The following is a 22,001-nucleotide window of genomic DNA, read 5'->3' as shown; positions in this document are numbered from 1 at the left end:
TTTGTATGAGTTGCACTCCCTGAAATCCTCTAGGCTATTTGAACAGATGACAAGCCAAAAAACAGAGCTTTTTTCCTGATTTTCCAGCTGTGCAAATCCAGCCTTGGATATGCAATAGACTAAGTCTTGTTAGACATTTTCTCTCTCCCATATCTTGACCAATTTGCTAGAATTATCAAAGATCTGGTTCTCGGTGTATTGTAACTAACAAGTGTCTTTTCCATCCTATCTTAATCCTCAAAGGCAAGAGAGAACTCTCAAAGTAAGAGTTGACTCCAGTTTTCTCAGTGGCACTGAAACACGTGATAGACTCCCGTTAGATCTGTCTCCGGGTCCTGGGATCAGGAGGCAGTTGACGATGTTCATTAATGCTACCTTGGATGAGGGGGGAATCCTGCTTATGCTCCCTCTATTGATTATAATGAGATTTTGTTTTTGCTGGTACCACATGTGTACAGAACAAGAAGAAATACACGACAGAGGTTCCATTTTTTTTTAAAGCATCACTTGTCTAAGCCATATCTGATTTAAAAAATGAAGTTGCTTTTACAGAAACCATACAAAACCATTGTCAAGACTTATATGAAATACTGTTGTGTCCTAATAATAACTTCTAGCTGAAAAATCTTGGCATCCTGCAGTTTAGGAAAAGGTTTTAAAATTCACCTTCAGTTTTTGGGCAACAGGCAAAACATGTGGCTCTGTTTAGGAGCTATTTTTGTTAAGGCTTGACAATACAGGATGATAAAATACAGCTGCATTGTTTAAACTTTCAATTTAATTTCTGGTTTGTGTCCAAGTTGTTTCATCAATATGGCGCCATTCATTTCAAAACAAAGCTCTTGGAAGGGTCTCCATTACCCCACCATTGATCAAGAGGGTGTTAAAATGTAAAGCCTAATTATGTTCCTGGCCCGTTTGGAATTCCAAAATTAGATTTTTATAACTGTCAAATTTGCAATCAGGGTAACTTTCCGTGACAATTAGTCAGAATTATTAGAGCTTTTGTTGCCAGGGAGTTATAACTAATGGTGGTGGTTCACTTTTCAAGGCTCTGTCAGTGTCAAAGGCAACATATGTCTTGAAAAACAGCCGCTTGACTACAACATTGTCTATACTTAACTGCACTCAAACGGCTCCTACTGTTACAGTCATTTTCATCCATCCTCCAGGGCTGAGTTGTTGCCACAACCTCTACTGCAGGCTCTGCAGATGCAATTAACTACTGTTAATTCTGCTGTATTGCAGAATAGGACTTGTGAAACTGTGACATGAGAAAGTTAATCCTTGAACGTTCTGCTGAAGCACAGCTTGGTAAGGGCCAGTACTCAAGAGGCTATTAAAGTTGCTGACGTTGGTCACTTATCATAGAATTATGGAATGGTTTGGGTTGGAAGGGACCTTAAAGATTATCTGGTTCCAACCACCTTGCCATGGGCAGGGACACCTTCCACTACACCAGGTTGCTCAGAGCCCCATCCAGCCTGGCCATGAACACGTCCAGGGATGGGGCATCCACATCTTCTCTGCACAATCTACCCGATGTCTCCTCACCCTCACCGTCAAGAATTTCTTCCCTATGTCTAATCTAAATCTACTCTCTTCCAGTTTAAAACTATTACCCCTTGTTCTATCACTACCTGCCCTTGTCAAAAGTCCCTCCTCAGTTTTCTTGTAGGCCCCCTTTAGGTACTAGAAGGCTGCTCTCAGGTCTCCCCAGAGCCTCCTCTTCTCCAGGCTGAACAGCCCCAGCTCTCTCAGCCTGGCCTCACAGGAGAGGTGCTCCAGCTCTCTGATCATCTTCGTGGCCTCCTCTGGACTCACTCCAACTGGTCCACGTCCTTCTGATGTTGGGGGCTCCAGAGCTGGACGCAGTACTGCAGGCAGGGTCTCATGACAGTGGAGTAGAGAGGGACAATCCCTTCCTTTGACCTGCTGGGCACGCTGCTCTTGATGCAGCCCAGGATGTGGTTGGCTTTCTGGGGCTGCAAGTGTGCATTGTCAGCTTGTGTTGAGCTTCTCGTCCACCAGCACCCCCAAGTCCTTCTCCTCAGGGCTGCCCTCAATCCATTCTCTGCCCAGCCTGGATTTGTGCTTGAGGTTGCCAGTTATTGCTTTGAATCTTTAAAATGAGCCAAATATAAATATCTATACAACCTATCTGGATGAATGCTATCTCTTCTCAGTCTGACTGATACCTCACAGTTTAAGCACCTACCTGTGCTGAGCTTGAGGCGTTTGCCCAGTCAGGACTTCCTTGGTATAGCCCTAAAAAAGTAAAAAAAAAAAAATTAAGGGAGAAGAAGGGGAGGAGAAGAAGAAAACAGTTACAACAGCAAATGAAAACAAATCCAGTGACACGTTAAAGCTGAGATGTCTACCCTAGGCTATCTTTTTCACTGTAGACCAAAGTGAAAGTACAAACACAGAACAGCTTTCCTTGCCCAGTGTGCAACATCTATGATAGAGGCATCTGCTCAAGATACAGATGACCTTCTATTGGCCTATTGATGTCAACAGATTTTTGTCATCAACTTGGAGCTTTATCTCAAGTACTGACTGGAAGAGTGCTGTCTGATACTGGCAGACAGCGGCTGTGTCTTCGTCTCTGCATTTCGTTAGATGAGGCACTGTCCAGTGGCATTTAAAATTGCCTCCCTTCGCCGTGCCCGCTGTTCCTCCCACCCCTGCCTGCCCATTCTGTTTCCCTGACTCGAGCATCTCTGCAGCCACGTGGTTTAAGGAATTGATCTCCCTGAAAAATAATAAATGAGATTTTTTTTTCAGATTGGGTTATTTTTCACCTCTCTTTCCTATCTGGTATTTTGTCCATCTGCGAGGTGCAGACACACTCATTTTTAAAACAGAGGTGGCAACAACTTAAACCAGTTCAGCTGAAGTAGTAGTGCTACCTGGTGCCCAACTATCAGCTCTGTTTTTAGCCAGGAAGCCAGAGCCTGCGCTTTTCTTTTTCACACGTACCGAGGATGTCTCTGCGTCCACGGACATGTATTTACCTGAATTGTCGCTTGCTCATTTTTGACAAGAAGGTCTGGAATACAGCTTTATTGATACAGGGCCCAAGTTGTTCAAACCCCTGGTCTTGCAGAAAGTTTGCTCTCGAAGAAAGAGGGAATGTAATCAAGTCTGTTTAATTAAATCAACCTAAACTAATTGTCAGCTAATAAAATAGCGTTGGTCAGCTCATAAAACAGAAATTAAGATTAAAAGAGTAGTTGCCACGAACAGGTGGTAACTCTGTTTCCAAGTTAGACCACATTACTGTCTGGCACAGGATCTTGGAGAATACCTCATATTCTAGTTTTTTTAAAAAAATGTTTATGAAACTTATAAAATATAGGGCTCATTTTATAACCAATTTTCTATCTCACCTGCCAAGAGCGGCGAGGGTTGAGCCAGCACGAGGCGGATGCAGAGCTTTAGGCAACGGTCCAGGAATGGATTCCCTGCGCAGGGCTGTGGAATACATTTCTACCTTTGATTGGCCTTTCTTTTGTAATTCTTGTGACTTAGTTTTCTCTTTCTTGTTGCTGTTACAGAAAAGACCTTGTAAACATTTTTTTCGATGTCATTGGTCTTGACCTAGCGCTGTTGCGCGAAGGGAGAAACCTCCTGAGCTGCGCTGTGGGTGCCGTCGAACTCTAGCTGGATCTTGAGTTACTGACAGGATTCCTCTGGATTTGGCCCTTGGTATTTCTGTCGACTCTGCAGTTCTTGCAGAAGGCATAAAACATTTATCTAATTTTAACTGGAAAGGACTAAACTGGAATTTTTATCTGCTCCTCAAAGGAGAAGCAGTACTTGGTGGTTTGTAGTTGCTGTTAATGGTGGAATAACGAAAGAAAATTTATTGCGTAGTGGTTATGATATTATTCTGTTAATAGTGTAAAACTCTGTGGTTCTGAGAATTTTGTTATGGCTAGTTTGAGTGCTCTGTAGCGATGCAAGGCTTTCGGCACCACAGTGGCTTTTGAACTGCCTGTGACATATCTCGTAGCCATTTTCTGTGACCACCCATTCCCGGAAATCTCATGCAGGAGGCACTTGGTTGCTTGTATGTTAAATCCTCAAACCTGCTAAGGCACTGAGGGACTGGATTAATTTTCTCCTCCTCCTTTCAGTGAGTACAATCACGAAACAGAGTGCTGCATTGATAGAGCTCTTTGGGGTTCTGGCTGCAATGACAGTCTCAGGTTAAAGGGGATGCTCCAGGAGAACTCCTCACCTGAGAGTTTCAGCCGCGACTGCACAAGACAAACACTCTGTGGCCTTGTAGCCTCCAGCATCTTGATGAAGGCTTGACCTGGCCTTAATTTTCTTTTATGTGTTGCTTTGGGACCTTAGGGTTTTAAAAAGTGTGAAGCTCAGCTTTTGCTTCTCTCCACTCCTCTTGCATCTGATGTGCCCTTCCCTGATATGGAGGGCAGCTGCTGTGGTCCAGGGTAACTCATTTCTGGGCTCTTTGGGACTTGCCTGTGATGCTGTGGGCTGGCAGCTGACCTGGGGAACTGAGCTTTGCTCTACCTGCTCTCTGAAGGTGAAGGACAGGAGTTCCCCTAGCTGGCTGGCCTGGGGAGGTGGGGAAGGTGCTAGAGCTGCATCCCAGTCCTCACTTGCAATCACATGCCTGCTGCAGCAAAGACAAGGAGTGGTTTTGACTTGTCTTCTCTGAAGCAGAGCGCTGCTGTGGCTTAAGACAGGTTTGTTACCCATAGCAAGAGGTACCAGAAACCCGTCAGATCTGCATCAGGAGCTGGCGTATCTGGAGAGAGGCTTCTGTGGGAGGCTGGGACTCCCCTGTCTGGCTCCTGCTGCGTTTGTCTGGGAGGTTGCAACTGCTGCTCACAGAAGCAAAACTGGCCCTGGCCATGCAACAGGAAAGTCTCACTCAATAAGCGCCGTGTTTTCTGTCTTTGCACTTAAGGCAACGCTCTGATTCAGCCAGGTTGCTGCCCTGGCTTGGGCTGTGTCCCAGAGCCCCTCTTGCCTGCTCTCCTCTGCAGCCAGAGAAGAGGTGGAAGTACATGCTGGCCTAGCTTGGAGCCAGCTGGCCCTGGTAACGCTTGCAGGAAAGGCTGCGGCATGGCCACCACCTTCTCCCTACAGGATTTCCCAGTGGCAGGCATTGCCTTGCAGCTCCCAGTGCTTGAGCTGATGGGACTAGAAGCAATATGAGTGGTGCAGCTCATGCTGTGGTTGCTCATCTGAGCATGGTGGGACTTTATGGGGACATTCCCTTGGATCCCTGATCTCATTTACCACATTCCTGCTGGATGAGCATCACTTCAAACCTAAATCTTGGGTTAAACTAGCTGAAAAGATTCCTCATGTTGGCAGTCCTGTGAGGGGCGTGGGGGCAAGTCCCTCTGAGACAGAATTTCTTTAAGAAAAAGGAAATAAGATAGGGTTGGTGTCCGTTAGGGCAGTTTTCTGTTCATCCACATGTCCCATGCTTGCCCAACGTTACGGAAACAGCTGCTGGGAGTCGCACAAGCAGCCAAGTCTCCATTTCCTTCCCTCAAAGGACAGGTTTGGGAGGAACGCAACGCTGTGACTGTGGGACCAGACTTGGCTTGTGTGCTTTAAAGTTTGAAGTGACACAGAAGAGCTAGAGGAATATTAAAGCATCAGCCCTCCAAAGGAATCTGTGTGGGGTTTAGTGAGTGTTTGAGGGTCTTAAGTGACTCCAGGCCTTCTCCAGATCTGCACTGGTGTAAATGCACCAACATTTCCCATTCCCCCCAGTGCAGATGAGTGGGAGGATGATAAGCAAGCCTGCTGCTCAGCTTTCCAGGCATACGCACAGAACTATCTAGGAGCCCAAGCTAACGAAAACCATATTCAAAGCAATTATCTGATCTTGTTTGTTTGTTTTTAACGAGACGTTTCTAGACACTGGTACAACAAATACTTGTAAAATCTTGTAACAGTTGTTTGTAGTTAGTATCTTCAAGATGACTTTATGTGTGCTGATCATGACTAATATACACCACTGTAGTGGTCGTCCTCCTCCCGTGCTGTGGGACGTTTTTGGTACAAAGACAATTATTTCCTCAGCTTGTTTAGCATTTTTCCTGGTTTACCCTTCTATGCAAGAAAACGCAGATACTGATTTGCTCATATATTGTGCTTTCCAGATGAAAGTGCTTTGTGGTTCACAGACTTAAATAATTAGGTCTTCACAGATCCCGGAGTGGTTTACAAAGGCAGTTGGAGTTGTCATGTCTGCTTTTATACTTGGAGATAGAAAAATCTCTAAAGGGAAGGTAATCGGCCTGGCTCCCAAGCTGGCCCTGGCAGAGCTGGGGACAGAACCTCCCCACTGAAGTGTACTCTGGTTTAGGAGATGCTGCTGTGCCCGTGCTGCTAAAGGCCTTCCCCCCGACTTGATTCCTCCTCTTGTTGTCACAAACTTGTTTTTCAGCATATGCACAAGCCGCTGGGAAGGTGCTGGGTTCTTCTTCCTGAGGCTCAGCCAGAACAATGGCTGCTGCTCACTCTCCTTGGACCCAGGACTATTTTGCAATTGAGGCAATGACTGCAGTTATTAAAAAAAATAACCCCAAATCAACCCCCAGCCCCTTTTAGGTTCAACCAGAATGGATCGCTGCAGCCTGTTTCATTCAGTAACTTTTTCTGTGGTTGTGTTTCTTGGAAGCATCGCCTCCCATAGAGGCGCGGGGCTCCTTTCAGCGCTTTGGGAGCACGCGTATGCGCGTCTGTGCATGCATGTCTTGCTGCGGGTGGGAAGGGGGGAACTGCTGGCAGGAGCGCAAACAGGGAGAGCGGAGGTGCTTTCATTCCTGACCAAGTTTTGCTCCGCAAGCTGAGTAAACTTTTTCTCTGCTGAAGCAATGCTGTGCAGGGTGAGGGTTTGACACGTTCCCAGTGATAATTGCCTTGTCTCCCCCCCGCAGGTTCATCTGGCCACCAGCACGGTTACTTTTCCAACCATGACCGTAAGTGGGCAACACCAACATCATGAAAAAGCAGAGCCTAAGAGCAAAGTGGGGTGGGGGCTGTGGCAGCCAGGGATGCCCTTTGCTTGTGGGGGGAAGTGTACGGGAGGGGGTCTGTGAGTCTCTGCCTGCTCTTTGCCTCAGTTTCCTCCAAGTATTTGGAGGGCAAGGAAAGGGGGAGCTGGAAATGCTCTGCTCCTTTCAGGTTCAGGGAATTGCCCAGGCAGCACTCCATGAGCACCGGGGAGGGTTCACCCATGCTTGCTATTTCCTTGGGTCACTCTGAGAGGGGACACCAGGCTCCACAGACCCTGGGTCTGTCCCAGGGTGCCTATTGTGCTCTCCTCCTTGCACCTAAAACTCACCCTCCTTTTTTCCTTGGGGGTGGTATGTTGAGAAGAGCCAGAAAGGGGGTTGGCTTGATGAGATGAGTGTTGCAGGGCACTCAGGGAAGGTGGCTGGGACCTGTTTGCAGTTGTGGGCTCTCCTGTGAGGAGAGAGGTTCATCAGCATTGGCATCCAGTAGCCTGGTGTCTCCTCATGGCAGAGTATTTCTGTGATGCTCATGTTGGTGTCTCTGAACAGCCTCCCCTGAGAAAACCAAGATGGTTTTAAAGGTTGAAAGTGAACAAGAACTTATTTGTTGCTTGTCAGTGTGTGAACTGTATGCCTCTGTATGCTTCTGGTAAAAATGACTTGAAAGTGCTCTGGTGCATGTGCAAAAGCCCAACCAAGGTTTTAATTTGATCGTATATCTCCAGTGATGGCTAATCAATAAGAAGCAGGAATTTATGTAGGAGTCATCATACCTGATGGCCGTGTGCAGGTTTTGTGGAAGATGAAAACTCCACATACGCTGAGCAGATGAGTTACACCAGTTTTGTGACAGCAGCGATATGGAAGGGCATGAGGGGCTCACACTGATCTGCCTCTGCTCTCCTTGCTGAGCACACACTCAGCAGAAAAATGAGCATCTCATAGTCCAAAAGCTCCTGTGAAGCCTTAAATTAGGACAAGCCTCTATCTATCTGCCCCTGCTTCTATTGGAGGCGTGCTTCATGCTCTAGCAGCAGTTCATCTCTCTGTGTGTGCTCTGGTTCCTCTTTAATCACGGCTGTTTGGTGTAGAATTGGCTCTTTGTCCCAGGCACAGCTGGAGTGGGCAGTGGCCAAGCGGGGCAGAGATGGCAGCCTGGGAAGGATCTGCCTCAGATCTGCAGCGCTGCATCCCTTGGATGTGACCCTTGGAACTGAAGATGCCCAGCATCTATTCCCAGGACACTGCGGAGTTCAGAGTGCATAATGACTTCAGGTCCTTCCTTGAAATTCTTGTTGTATCAGGAGAAAATAAATATCTGAATAGATAAGTCAGTCTCAGCCCCTCTAGGTGTGAAGGGGGTCCTTCAGTTCTTGTTTCCATCCTCGTTCTTTTTCACATTCCTTCCATGGTGGGGGATGCTGTTGCTTACTCCTCTCTGTTACCTGGGCATGTCCTGGCACACGGATCACTTCTTATCACAGACCCTCATCTTGGAACTGCTGTGCAGAGGAACTGAATGATATGTTCAAGGACATATGGGGGAAGTATTGTGTCAGCAGGCATCATATCTAAAGCTTCTGCAATCCTTATTATTGGTCCTGCCCCAGGCCAGTCTTGTTTCTGGATTGTCTTTTTAAAGTGGTCATTTGTTTCCTTGGGTCTCGGCTTTGTGCTTCCATTTCTCCCTTGGTGGCTGTCCTTTTTCAACATCTGCCCTGTTCTGTGTCTGTAGAGGGCAGGAGTAGTCCTGCCCCCTGCACATCATGGCCATCTGAGGAGATAAGATTTTAAATTATGTTAAAATGTGGCTTACGCCTTTCTTCTGTGCACCTTTAAAGTTTCATCCAGGCAAAATTTAGCTGATGTTATTACTCTTATGTTAACCTGGACAGTGAAGGTTAGAGGATATTGGCTGGGTTTTTATAGGAGGTTTTTTTTGACTGTGCAAGGAATCCTCCTTCTCAGCAATGTGGCTTAGGATTCCTCTAGTTGTCTTGTGTTTGAAGATGTTTCTGTCTCAGTAGACCGAGGGCAGGAGCCACTGTAAAATCAGCTCTTTCTAACTGCAACGTTCATTAACTTTGATATAAGCAGGACCAAGAGGCAGTAATGGAGAGCTGAAACTTAGGTCCATTTCAAATTGCAATAGACACCTGGCTGCAGATGCTTTTCTACCTTTTCAAGCTAAAAATGTTGAAAATTTTCTCATACGAGTGCCTAGATTGCTTGAGTTTTGTCATGGCTTTTTCTACCCCTTGGTGGTCTGCATCCCAAGATCTTGGGAGTGTCGCTCCCAGCATCTAGCCCACTGTCTTGGGCAAGGTGGGAGGTAGTACAGCGGTATGCTTACATCCTGGAAGTGATTCAATAGTGTGAGTTGCTGCTGTATTTCTAGAAGGTACAGAAAGGACTGTCTGTTTTCTGTAACACCGTGACGTTCCTTGTAGGCTCATAAGTATAGAGAGATCTGCAGATGCCTCTGGCCGCACTTGGGCACTGTCAGCCCTACCAAGGTGGGTGTCTCTGCCTGGTGTTTCCCATTGGCTGTTTCTAAGCATTCAGCCCATCAGAAACTTTAGTTTCAGGGACTAAAGTGGAATTTAAACTATCTGAATATAGTCCTTTGTGTCAAATGAAATGATTTGTTAAAGCAAGGCCAGATTTGCGGGGAGAATCAATCTTTTTTATTAGATCAACTGATGTGGAAAGAGCACACAAACTTTCAGGCGCGTTAACCCTTCTCCTGGCCTGTGTTTGCGTTACAGGAGCAGAGCAACCTGTCTACCAGGGAAAACCGTGCTTTAGGATACGCGTTCACTCCGACTGTCCTCGGCAGTCTTGGTCTGAATGCGGACATGGGTGGCATTTTTGGGCACGCTTGTACACTCTTTCTGGGGGAAAGACCTGTCTCCCCTCTGGGTTTGGACACTAGATGTTACTGCACAACAAATAATGGGCTCTGCTCTGCAGCTGACTCATTGTGCGAGTCTGGGGCTAATTACTGAATCCCTCCGTGCCTCGATTTCCATCTGTAAAATGTCCCAGATGCCCACCATTCATAAATGGCTTTCAGATTTCCAGATGAGGTGCTGTGTAAGTGTAGAACAGTGTTAGTTTGTGCACATTGTGCGAGTGTATAATACAAAACACGTGCGACAGAAGAGCCTCACAGATGTGTCTCTTTCAACTGCAAAAGGCAAGGCCTGGGCTGATGATTTAGCACAGCACTAATTGGGCTAAAATAGGAGATTTCTTTTGTACTGATGCAATTGTCACCATTAAAGCCCTCATTTACCAACAGCTTTTGGAGATAGCCCAGTTATTTCCTATTGAGGAAAACCATAGCGTCTTGGGTCTCGAAGCACAGCGATTTATAGCACACGTCGACGTTTTTATAGCATCCCCCACACTGGCTGTCCTCACACTTCTGGAAGGGGACTGTTCCATTGTTTATTTTGAATGTGCGTCTTGCTTGGCCTGTAGCTGCACTTAGCGCTTTTTTTGCTGCCTGCAACCTTTTGGGCATATCCTAATCTGAAAGCGGAGGTGTTTGACCGAGTCATTGCCATTACTGGGTGTTGCGTCTGCAGGAATCCCCGTTTATTGATAAGAAGGCTCTTCCTGTGGCTGCGAGCAAACGACTGCCTGGCAGCTGGTCAGCGTTAAGTCAGTTCTCAAAGTTTAAAGGATTTGTGGGCTGTGATGGTTTGGGTTTGGGCAGTTAACTTTGATGAAATGCTTGAGAGTGTCTTCCAGACACATTTCATGGAGAAAGATGAACTTAGATTTTATTTAAGTGCCCTCAAGTCTCCTGATTGTGCTATTGGGGCTAAACTCTCAGTGGATATGGAACCTAGGAGCTCCTTCAACTGCAGAATTATGGTGGTTCTTCCAGTCGCAGTCTGGCCCTGTGCTTGTTTGAATGTGCCAGCATCATCCCTATTGCCAGCGGCACCAGTGACTGTGCATTAAGCCTCTGAAGCTCTCTAGCTGTGTCATTTTAAAGCCCTGGTGTGAGCTTATTTGCTGGTGTATTGTTGCGTGGTGCTCAGAAGTCATTGATGCTGAGCTGTTGTGAGCAGAGGGTGCAGGATTGTGCAGGATGAAGGTGTGTCTGGAGATATCCCGTTCCTTCTCGGTGTATTGCAGGCAAATTGCGCCATTCTGCATTTGTCCATTTTTGAACTCGCTGGCTGTTCTCCCCGTTCCTCGTCAGTGCTCAGAGGGAGGGTCAAAATTCATTGTCAAATCCTCCACAGCTGTAAGAGTAACATAATATTGAAGCTGAGTGCATGGGGTGACAGGCGTGGGAGAGAAGATTGGCTGACGCCCAGCCTTACCCAATGCTTGCCATGTTCCGGGAGAAATCTCCCTGGATGCTAGGCCCTCATTCATGGGTCTAAATTTGCCATTTAAGGCATTTTTTGGGAGAGTTTCAAGGTGGAAGCAGCTAGAATCTCAAAATGAAGCTTCTGCAACGACCACCAGCATGATGTCTCTTAGGGGATGCTTACGCTACGGTGCTCATTGTTGTGTAGGTATCATAAATCATAGAAAGCAAAAATAAGCAAATTGTGAACCAGGGCTCGGTCTCATCAGAAAGTAAATGAATCCTCAGATTTGGGAAGCATTTGGTGAGTTTTTGGGTTAAAATAACAGGATGCATGAATTCTGGAAAAGATTTTGATTATGGATATCCTGTGATTTTTATTCTAAAAAGAGAGAAGTAGCCTGGTGTAGCTATTTTGAAGAGTTAAAAATCTGAAACTGAAAATGAAATGTGCCTGGTAACCCCAAGTGGATATTTCCTTTACTAATTTTTCTTCACCCAGAAGTTAACAAGGAAACAACCAAAACAAAACAAAAAGTCCTTTGCACAGCCTTGCGCTAGCCACTAATCTGATGCAAGTGTTACCTTGTTCTTCACATTATGGGCACCAGATGACAAGAGCGATTTGCCGAGTCTCCTTGCTCCCCAGGAGCCCCGGTGTCTCCGAGAACAAAATCACAGCTGCAGAGAAACGTGGAAGGAATTCTTCTTTCTGCTGCTTGGATCTATGTGGACCGTTGCAGGGCTCAGGGGGATTAAGACAAAGGCCAGCAAAGGGTAATTAGCAGAATTAGGCGGAGTAAAGGGTCCTTGAGAGGCTGACTCTTGTACCCTTGAACCATTTCGCTCCAGCTCGGAAGCTCTGAGTGAGGGTCATCAGCCTTGTGTGGGGCAATGAGGTGTTGAACGAGGGCTGTGGGTGCCCCGGGGAGGAGCGCAGGTGTGGGAGAGCAGAGAAGCTGCCGTGAGTTGAACCTCAAACTGAAATGTTGACATGGGAAATCAAAGCTTTGCAAAAGTACCCCTGACAATAGTAATAATTATGATGATAATAATAATAATAGTAATAATAATAATAATCAGAGTGCATTTGCTGTACAAAGCATGGGCAGACATAGTGTTGGGATGTACAGGGAGGCAAATTCTCTTAAATTCACATAATCCTTTTGATTGTTTTTCTTAAATGATTGTTTTTCTTATTGGCCTTTCAGCTAATTTTTGTCTTGGCTAAAGGATGCCAGTTCTAAATGTTTTGGATGAGGAACCACTGCGACTTGCCTGAGCATCCTGAATGTAACATGTTTATGGCTTACAGGGACTTTGTGCAGAGAGAAGGCATCTAACCCCGGAGGTGTCCTGCAGTGTTGCAGGCTGAAGTGTAATAAAACTCAAAGCAGGGTAGAATTTAATGTCAGAAATCCAAACTGGAAACAAGATGCATATTTTTTATACAATGGTTAACTTTGGATGCAGTTCACTAAAGAAACCTAGGTTATCTGGCTCTGGAGTGTCTTTCTGAAAGACATACTCCAGTTAAGCACACGTCGTTTGGCTCCAGACTGAGAGAGATTCCCTGGCCTGTGATACACAGGTGCAGAACCAATATAGTCAGAGTCCCTCCAGACTTTACGGGGAGCCTTGATTCAAATGTTTCCTTTTGTCCTGTCTGCTTCCTTATTTCAGGTTACATTACGCCGTATTTTGAGTGCGTTTTCCCCCTGATTGCTTCTCCCAGCAGGGAAAACCAGTCCGTTCTGTAACAGATATGAGACCATCTCAATTTGAGATGAACCTTCAAGCGTAGTGGGGTTCCCGTGCATGCTTGGGCTGGGGTCAGGTCCTGGTAAGTACCGCTCTGTGTCCTAGATCAAGGAGTGACAGAGAAATGAGTCTGGTTCAGTGATGGTGGGGGTCAGGTGCTGGATTTTGGCGTAGTGAGGACTGGACCAGCTACAGGAGGAGAATGTTTTTCCCCAGGAAGCAGGCCAACCCCTATGGTCTCTGTGCCCTTGGCAGGAAGGTGTGTGGGCTCCCTCCTTTGAGTCTGGGGGCTGTTAATCCAGCTTGCTTATAGCCCTGTCTTGCTGTGGGAGGTTTGTATATACATATTGTTCATGCTACCTATGTGTCTTTATTTTCTGGCTCTTTATGTGCTTTGGTGTGCTGTACGGCTCTGGGGTGATAGGGTGGTGAAGCGGGGCAGTAACGGGCTGACGGGAGGGTGGTCCTGTGCAATATCAGAAGCACCGAGCACCCACAGTTGCCACTGCATCGCTTGGGAGAACCATGTTCAACAGCTCCGTAGACAGCAAGGCCGTAACAAACTCACACTGGATAGGTAAAATCTTTATTGTCGGGGTCATTTCAGTCTTCAGGCCACTACGCTGGGCTACATTAGTGAAATGTCCTTGGTGTTTCTAAAGATAACAGATAATACATTTCTAGCAAAGCATGTTACATCAAAATCCAGTCACTCCCTGCTAAACCTTGCTCTGACAGATGAAGATGGATTGAACACGGGGTCTCACCGCTCGTGGTTGCCTGTGAATAAATGGTCGTGATCTAATTCCATCTGCGAACAGAGCACAGGCTTAACCAGCAAAATAGATCTCTGGCACCGCGAAAGAGCACAAATCCCCAGGCTGAGAGCAATTAGGTATGAAATTAGTTGGTGTGGGAGTGTGCATGTGTGAAATTTTAAGTAAAACAATGTGAGTGATGTGAGCTGTTTAAGAATAGACCTGGGTAAATAATGGAGGTTTTGGGGTCCACCAAAAAATTGGAAGGAGAAATGATTTGGGAGAAAGTGAAATGGAAATTTTTAGGTTTTTGACACAACGTAATGACTAAAATATGGGTTTGGGTCAACCCAAATTATTTCATTTGACCCTAAGTGAACTATTTAGTTTAACTTAAGACTATTTAATTAGTTCATTTCATTTTTAATTTAGGTGAGTTGTGAAATAAATTCTATTTCAAAACTTAAGACTAAAACATGTCATTAAGAAACTATGGAAATATTTAAAAAAAAAAATATAGAGAAAATATTGAAAAAAATTTAAAATTGCACCCACTTTTTCACTTGAAACTGTGGACCAAATTTTATGTGGGTTCTTGAATAGTAATTGTTGCTCCAAAAGTCAGTTTTGTGTTAAACTTTCTTTTCACTCAGTTTTGCTCAGGTGTTTTTTACAGACACTTCAAAATCACAGAATATCATGATAATGAAAAAATATTTTTGCTTATTCAGGGAAAAAAAAATTCTTTTCCTGTTTAAGAAGGTGGAATAAAGTAGACATGAAAATGAAATATGAATATTTTACAGGCAGAAAAAGATCCGATAGCAGTTCTCACAAGAAAGGAGATATGAGGTGCTTTTTAAAGACAGCCAGTAAGTTAAGGGTAAGGGTTGTTATAACAAAGATACAAGAGAGAGATTACAAATGGAGAAATTCTGGCAGTGATCGGGGTCTCCTGGCAGAGATGGCACGTTATCTGTAATGATGGTAAAAAGGCACAAGTTTTCCCTAGGTGTTCTATTTCATATTGATAGGCGGCCTCATAACTCACAATTTACAGGTGAAAATAAATCTTTCCGTCCTGTAAAATCCTGATGTGAAAACTGTGAGAGAGAACAAACCGTCTCTGGTCAATGAGACCGTCTTGTAATTTCTCCGAGCCTCCAGTTCCTCACCTGTGAGATGGTTTAATTGTGGTCACGGTCACGCTGAGCGGAAACATTGTGGGGCTTTGTCAGTGCTGATTTTGAACTTGGGATTAGAGGAACTGTGTGTTGAAAGTGAGTAGCCTATGGTTTTTGGTAGTAATTGGACCCCAAAAGGGGATAAAGAGAAAGAAGCTGTCTCTCTCTCTTCCCTCCTTCCATCCACGTTGGCTCATGGGTGAGAGCCGCCTCGCTCAGCTGCCTCCATACGGCCCGAACAGACAGGACGCCGGAGCGTGGTGGTGCGCTGGGTGCGCATCCAGCCTATGCGTGCTCGGGTTAGAGCGGGCAATGTTTGCAGTTCAGCAAAACCACAGATTTCCCCTGCAGCTGAACGCGCTGACATGTTGGGGAGAGGAGGGATGGAATGAGCTCTTCTTTTTTTCAGTTGGACGCCTTCTCGCACGCCGCTGCTGTGAGAGACTCCGGCCGTCTGGGACTCTTCCCTCGCCACTGTCTTTGCCAAAAGGCGAAAATTTGCAATGCACACAACAAGTAAATGTCATGGTAGTAAACTGAGAGACTCTTGCAGCTGAGTCTTAATGATCCTACACTAAACAAAACTCAGAGAGCTTCCTCTTACAGAGAAACAGTTCCTGCTCCAGCTTACTGGGTCCTGAGCTGTGGCCAGGGTGTGATATCCCAGTAGGAGCCCTTCCCTCCCGCAGCTCTCCAGACCCTGGATTCCTGTTTGCTTTTCAGAGCAGAGGCTACTGGGCGACACGGGCGTTCCTCCTCTCCACGGTTGCTGTCAGCCCTTTGCCTTTCACATGCTCAAACCCCGTTACGGACCTACAGACATGACTGATTCTAAACAAGAGCAATTAATAAAGCCCATCCAAGCCAACATCTGACTCTCATTAGAGGAAACGTGTTGAAAAAACAGATCCCAGGTTGGCTGTGATTTATGGCTTGGGCCTGCGATCCTTCACAAGCACTGGCGAAAGCTTTTGCAAAGGGCCAGAACATAAACTACTTAGGGAAACTCAGTATCCATGTAAAAAGGCTGGAAGGGTCAAATCAAACAAATCAAAGAAAGGTGGAGATGCAAGCCCAGGCTGGCTGTCCCCTGCTGAGGGCCACCAAGGTAGGCACAGGAGATCTGTGTTCCGATTTCTACTGTGAAATTTGACTTTAAATTTTTTTCTGTGACAGAGTCTGAATGCATCACCTTTTTTTTTTTTTTTCTTTCTCCCCTGGCTAAACTGTGTGTATGTGTGTGGCAACAAGCGGATGGAGAGGTCGGTGGTCTGGTGGTTTGTCTCAGGAGTGTCCAAGTTTAGCATCTCAGGTGCTCACCAAGTTGACAGTAGAAGTTAGCTGTGCTTCCTACTTACCTCAGGAGTTTCGAGCTTCGTCCTTTTCTCATTGCAAAGAAACGTGGTTTCCTGGACTAATTTAGTTCATTTCACCCGTGCTTTTACAGATTTGTTCAGAGACTACTCTGAACGCGTCCTGGGGAAAGGTGTCTACTGAGAAAAGCTGGTCTCTTGCTTTATTTGAAAGAGACAATTTGATTCAAACTGGGCCTCCTCAAGTTGTGCGTTACTGATTTGTGAGACGGCACACCCCGAACCGTAACAGCGTGGTGCGTGGGGCCTCCCTGAGCAGTTCTGATTGCACAGTTGCCGGTGTGGAGTGAAAGCTGTTGTGTGGGGTTTTGTGGAGCTGCTGTTGCGTTTCCAGTGCTCTGAACGTGGGCTGATGGTGTGGCCTTGCTGCAGCTCTGGTTTGCTCCCCGTACCCTGGGGATAACCAAATCTGTCACCTTTGTGCATGTCCATTTCTGAAAAGTGCAATGAAAGCGGTGGACTTTATTAGATGGAGAGAGAAGAGCTGCCAGCAGGTTTTATCACAGAAATTAAATATACTCATATATTTTCTTGTGTTTATGTAACATTTGGTCCTTTTTCATCCTCTGACTTCAGGTCCTTTACAGAAGAAGCATTATGCTAAAAAGGGGTGAAAGTGAGACTCGGAGGAGGAAAGGGCATTGTTTAGGGTCCCGAGCAGGTTGAAGCGTGAGCTGCAAATGCAATTCTTATGTCCCAAAGCCTGACCGTGTGCTACGCACCACTGCATTGCAAGGTTGAAGTTTCTTGTAATGGCAAAACATGGTCTTGAAAAAACTGGCTGCAAAGATTTTATTTGTTTAAACAAAGGCTTTGTGATTCCAGAATTCTCTCTCCTTTCATATGCTATAAACCACCTCCTCCGCCTCCCATCTGAAATATGAATTTTGGAGTAATCCATCAAGAAAAAGAGAGACAGAGCCTTGATCCCTTGACTTCAGTTGAGCTGTGCAATTTATATCTACTGAGCATCTGGCTGTAGGGAAACCAAAAGCCCTTTTAATATTCTGCAGAGACTCTGGGTATACAAACGAGCGTGGGCTGTCAGAGCTGAGAAATGGGGCAGAGATGCCAAGAGGTTTCTTTGCCGTTTTGCACAAAACTCTGACCTGTGGCCCCGCAGTGAAAGTTGACCTGGCTTTTTTTTACTCCTCTGAGCTGACAGTGCGATAATTGTGATGAAATCATTAGAGCCCCATTGGTATAAAACTGTTATCACACCTTTCTTGTTAATCTCGATTCGAGCGAGGAGTTTGAAGACTTGTGGGGCTTTCAGCCTTGAGCAGCTGAAGTGTGCAATTATTTAATCATGAAATTATGCAAACGCTGCTCAAGCCCTGCAAAGTAGCAATGCCAAGTCAGCACAGCACCCAAAGTCGATCATTCGCCGCTGTAAGTTGCTTTTTGTAGGAGCGTATCTGGAGTGGAAACCACACGCTTACAGCCCGGTGCCCGTTTGCAAAGCCGTTGAAGGAAGATCAGTCAAATGTCACCTTTGGATCTGGGTGAAGTGGGTCACTGCTGGCGCAGGGTACATGACTTGTTGTTTTCCAGCATGCTGAGCCTACCACGTCTCTGATACATCAGACTTTTCTTTCCCTCTAGTTGCATACCTACACAGCTGGAGAGGGGGAATGGGCGGTCGGGAAGGGAGGAAGTGTGCTAGGACAGTAACGGTGAGACATTATGGAGACAGACTGGGTGTCATGCAATATGCTGGTACAGTCTCATGTTTGTTATCTTAATTATTTATCCTCCCTGCTGGAATATTTCTAAAACAAATCCTACCATGTGTTTTGAGGTTGGGCTTTGTAGAGTGAAATCACAACTCCTTTCTCAGAGTTTAGCTGGAAGAATACAAATCTGCCAACTAGGAATATGAGGGAAATAAACTGTGGTCCTGTGTAGCAACAAGTGATGGATTTCTGCAGATGGAAAGCGTCTGCTCTGGAGTTCCAGGTCGGAGGGTATGTGTATTTGCCCCAGTGTTATATTTGTTGCACGTAAAATAGTGATGCGAGATTCTCAAGTCCATTTTAATAAAGCAGACTGCTTTCACTCTGATCAGAAAATTCAACTTCACAGTCCCAGGCCTGGGAACCACCAGCCATCAGGATTAGACACTAAATATTTCAGTAGTCAGGGAAGATGCTTCTTAGCTTGATTTGTCACCATCATCCTCGATCTTTCTGCAAAGACAGATAACCTTCAAGCAGCCTGGTCCCTGGTGCATTGGGAGTGAGCTTTGAATGTAGTTTATGTCATTGCAGTACGGAGCACTCATCTCACTATGTGTTTGAAGGCATCATCCATCTGTTGGTGAGCTAGATAAATGTCATAAGGATGTGTTGGTGGGACAACTTGCCTTAGTAAGAAGATCTTTTGCATTAGGACATGTACTTTTTGAATTATTTAAATGTCTTTTGGGTCCAGGCTAAGGACCTTGGGTGTAGATCTGGGTTTCTAGGCATTTCACGAAGGAAAGGATCAGGGTTCAAATCCAACGTGGGCTTAAATAATTCTCTTGCTGACCTGGATTTTGTGTTCTCCATATGTTTCAGCAGGCATCACTGACATGAAGATTATCTTAGTACAAACTTCACCGTGCAGTGGCACTGCTGCTTCCTCCCTCTTTCTGTCATTTTGGTCATTTAAATCTAACCCTTTGTGCTGCAAACACCCCTGAGAGGGCTCTTTGAAACGCTCTTCAAGAGCAGGGAAGGCTGCTGGACTGGTGCTGTCTGTACGTTGTCTGGTAGAGATGATCAGAGCGTCCTTCCCCCCCGGGAGCTGGTTCATTCACAGCTGTGCAGAGGGGTACTACAAGCCCTTTTTTATGAGCAGAGCTCTCCGAAGAGATCTTGACCGATCAATCCATATCAAATTATGCCCAGAGATGGTTTTCAGACGGTTCAAATCAGTCTCTCTGAAACCTATGTGAGTTACGTGCAAGCCAGCAGAAGGGAGAATGGGACTCCGTATTTTATTTGCTCTGTAACACATTTGCTCTGTGGTACGCCTTTTGGCTCTTGGGAGCACTGGATTTATTCAATCTTATCTTTCTGTGGGGATGAGCAAGATCAAAAGCATGAAGCCAGTTACACGCAGAACGTAATTCCCTGTTTTACACACCGCAGGCAAATCCAGACCAAACAAGCCTCACCCATTTCCTTCCCTGTGGGACAACGCACTTGTGACACTTGGATATTCATGGGCCAGCTCAAGCCAAAAAATATTGCCCAAGATCTATTGCAGAGAATAAAAATAAACAAATGTTATTTCCTGTTTGGTAAAAGAAAGTCCCACGTTAGTACTGACCTGTGAGGAAATCCCTCAATCTAAGTGTTCCTGAACCAACAGATGCTTTGCTTGCAAAATGTTGAATGTCGTGACGTGGAAGCTCTGTCTGGCTCCTTTGGGAAGCTACACAGCTCCTCACAGAGCGTCAGTAAGATAATTTCTTTGGAGGGTTTAAGCCATGGGTGATTGGTTAGCACTCATGCAATCTTCTTAGACTGTAAATCACTAAGGTGGAACAGCCAAGCTCCATGGCCCTCCAAGCCATGCGCTGAAACCTTTGCATGTCTGAGAGCCATCAGTACGTACTGCGTGCTTCATCAAACTGGAAAATGTTTGCGGATCAAGACTGGAATGATTCCTTGGAGGTCCCTGTACAAAAGGGGACAAAGCTTGTTAGGGGGGATAGCTGAGTCCCAGGTGTCCTCGTGATGCTTAGTCCGGCCAAAACCCACGTTCACCCGTTCTTCCTCATAGGTAGGCACTGGATTTACTCAGCATCCCCTGCACAAGTACAACCTCAGCCTGAGTAGCACCGAATGATATGTTAAGGGGCTCAAGAATTACAGGTCAACCTCCCCTGCCCTACAAATAGATGAAATGTGGCTCTGGCCCGTAAGGAGCCTAGAAATGCCCACAGAGATGTATTTCCCCTCTGTGAGACATGAGATGGCAGTGATTCATCACCTGAGTATAGATGCTTTCTTCTCAGAAATACTTCATGCTACAAGTAATTTTCCCTTTTTAAAAACTATTGTGCTTCAGAAGTCATGATGGGTGACTAGTCCAGTCTGGAAAAGTTCTCCAACAGCTGGGAAGGGACAGTTCAACACTGCTGCAAAGCACAGTGAAAGTGCCACCTTGATTACGTCTCTGCTCGGGTCTTTATCTTCCTTCACTCACTTTAAAATCGCTGAAATGGAAACAGAGGCAAAGCAGCAGGCCTTCTGTTTAGATAAGTGATGTTCTTTGTATCAAGCAATCATTTCAAACTGCACTTAGAGCCTGTTACGTTCACATTTCCTCTTGCTGAGGCATCCCGTCAAGACCCTTTGGTTGTTGGTGCCTATCTGTTGCTCCTACGCAGCAAAGCAAGATGGAAACCACTTCATGCTGCAGCTCCAGTCTGCTTCAGCCCTGGGCTCTGCTGTGCATTTTCTTGCTGTCACTGAGATGGATGATTTGTTGTGGGAGCGGCAACAGGACCTGGGAGCCCAGGGATGGAGCAGGACTCCACAGAGATGGGCATTTTGTATATTCATTGTTTTTTCTTAGCATTTGACCAGGACCTAGTACAGGAGAGGGTACGGTACAGGGTGAAGTGGAAGTAGCGGTTGTGCAGCCTGATGCCCTGTGAGGTGGCAGCACGTGCCACACCAGCTTGCACCAGTGGCTGAACGAGTGTCTTCGCTGGTGACAACAGGTCATGCTGGTTGGCACCATGAAAAGTCTTACAACTAATTTTTTTCTTCACCTGCCTTCTACCTGTTGGGAACTTGGTTTCATACTCTGCCCCATTAAACATCCCCAAACGAGGTCCATGTAATGTGACTGTGGCTGTTCACCTGTGCAATGGATTTGAATACTTATTTTCCCCCAGTAACTGATCTTGAATCATTTTTGTGTGTGCCTTGGATCAGAAAAGGATTAGAGTCTGCAGACTGAAAGCCATGGATTAAAATGCAAAGTATGTAGAAATTTTACATAATTTTATTTTTTTTTCTTTCCAGAATGCATGAACTGCACAAGACTAGCAGATATGACCGAGAGGCTGAACACGCTTGAGGCCAAGGTAAGGACCTGCCTTTATTCTTCCATTTGGCAAAAATTTCCAAGAGTTGCTGCTGAAATGATGCTGAGTGGGCAGCCCTGGGGAGACAAGGTGTCTGCCCGAGGAACACGCTGTGGTGGTCCTGCTCCAGGGAACATGGGCAGCACTGCTCTGCACATGGGCATCGCTCACATGGAGCCCGGCTCCTTCTGCTTCCTGCACATCCTCCTGGCTGCACTCCACCACGCCACTACGACTCTGTCTTCTTTCTCCCCTGCTGTCACAAACATACAGCTGCTAATAAATAATAAATAGCTCGCTGCTCTCGACTGGAATACGTTGGCTCAGGTTTTGCTTCAGAAACAGAGGGCAGATGGAGCTGTATGAAAAATCTCCTGCCTTCAGCTGGTGATAACATGGGGATGGAAAGCAGTGACTCCCCTGGCTCAGGAAAGCAGGAGACTCTGATTCTGGTCTCTCTCACTAAAAATGCCTTGTAGAGACCTTC

At 45.9% G+C, this 22,001-nt stretch overlaps 1 protein-coding gene across 6 annotated transcripts in view; it reads left to right on the top strand.

The window, feature by feature from the left end:
• The window catches only part of COL26A1 (collagen type XXVI alpha 1 chain), a 174,344-nt gene that overhangs the window by 112,604 nt on the left and 39,739 nt on the right, over positions 1–22,001 (top strand). For 4 of the 6 annotated variants that reach the window (XM_086763032.1, XM_086763035.1, XM_086763033.1 and 1 more), the window contains exons 4-5: positions 6,939–6,980; positions 21,453–21,514. In XM_086763032.1, the coding sequence (XP_086619158.1) occupies positions 6,939–6,980; positions 21,453–21,514 (104 nt within the window). The remainder of the gene's footprint in view (positions 1–6,938; positions 6,981–21,452; positions 21,515–22,001) is intronic. The other 2 variants (XM_086763036.1, XM_086763034.1) reach the window with 1 other exon arrangement.

This window comes from Chlamydotis macqueenii, chromosome 19, assembly GCF_036417535.1.
Source record: "Chlamydotis macqueenii isolate bChlMac1 chromosome 19, bChlMac1.mat, whole genome shotgun sequence".
Taxonomy (NCBI): domain Eukaryota; kingdom Metazoa; phylum Chordata; class Aves; order Otidiformes; family Otididae; genus Chlamydotis; species Chlamydotis macqueenii.
Note: the sequence above shows the minus strand (reverse complement) of the source record. Positions and strands in the feature narration are given on the sequence as shown.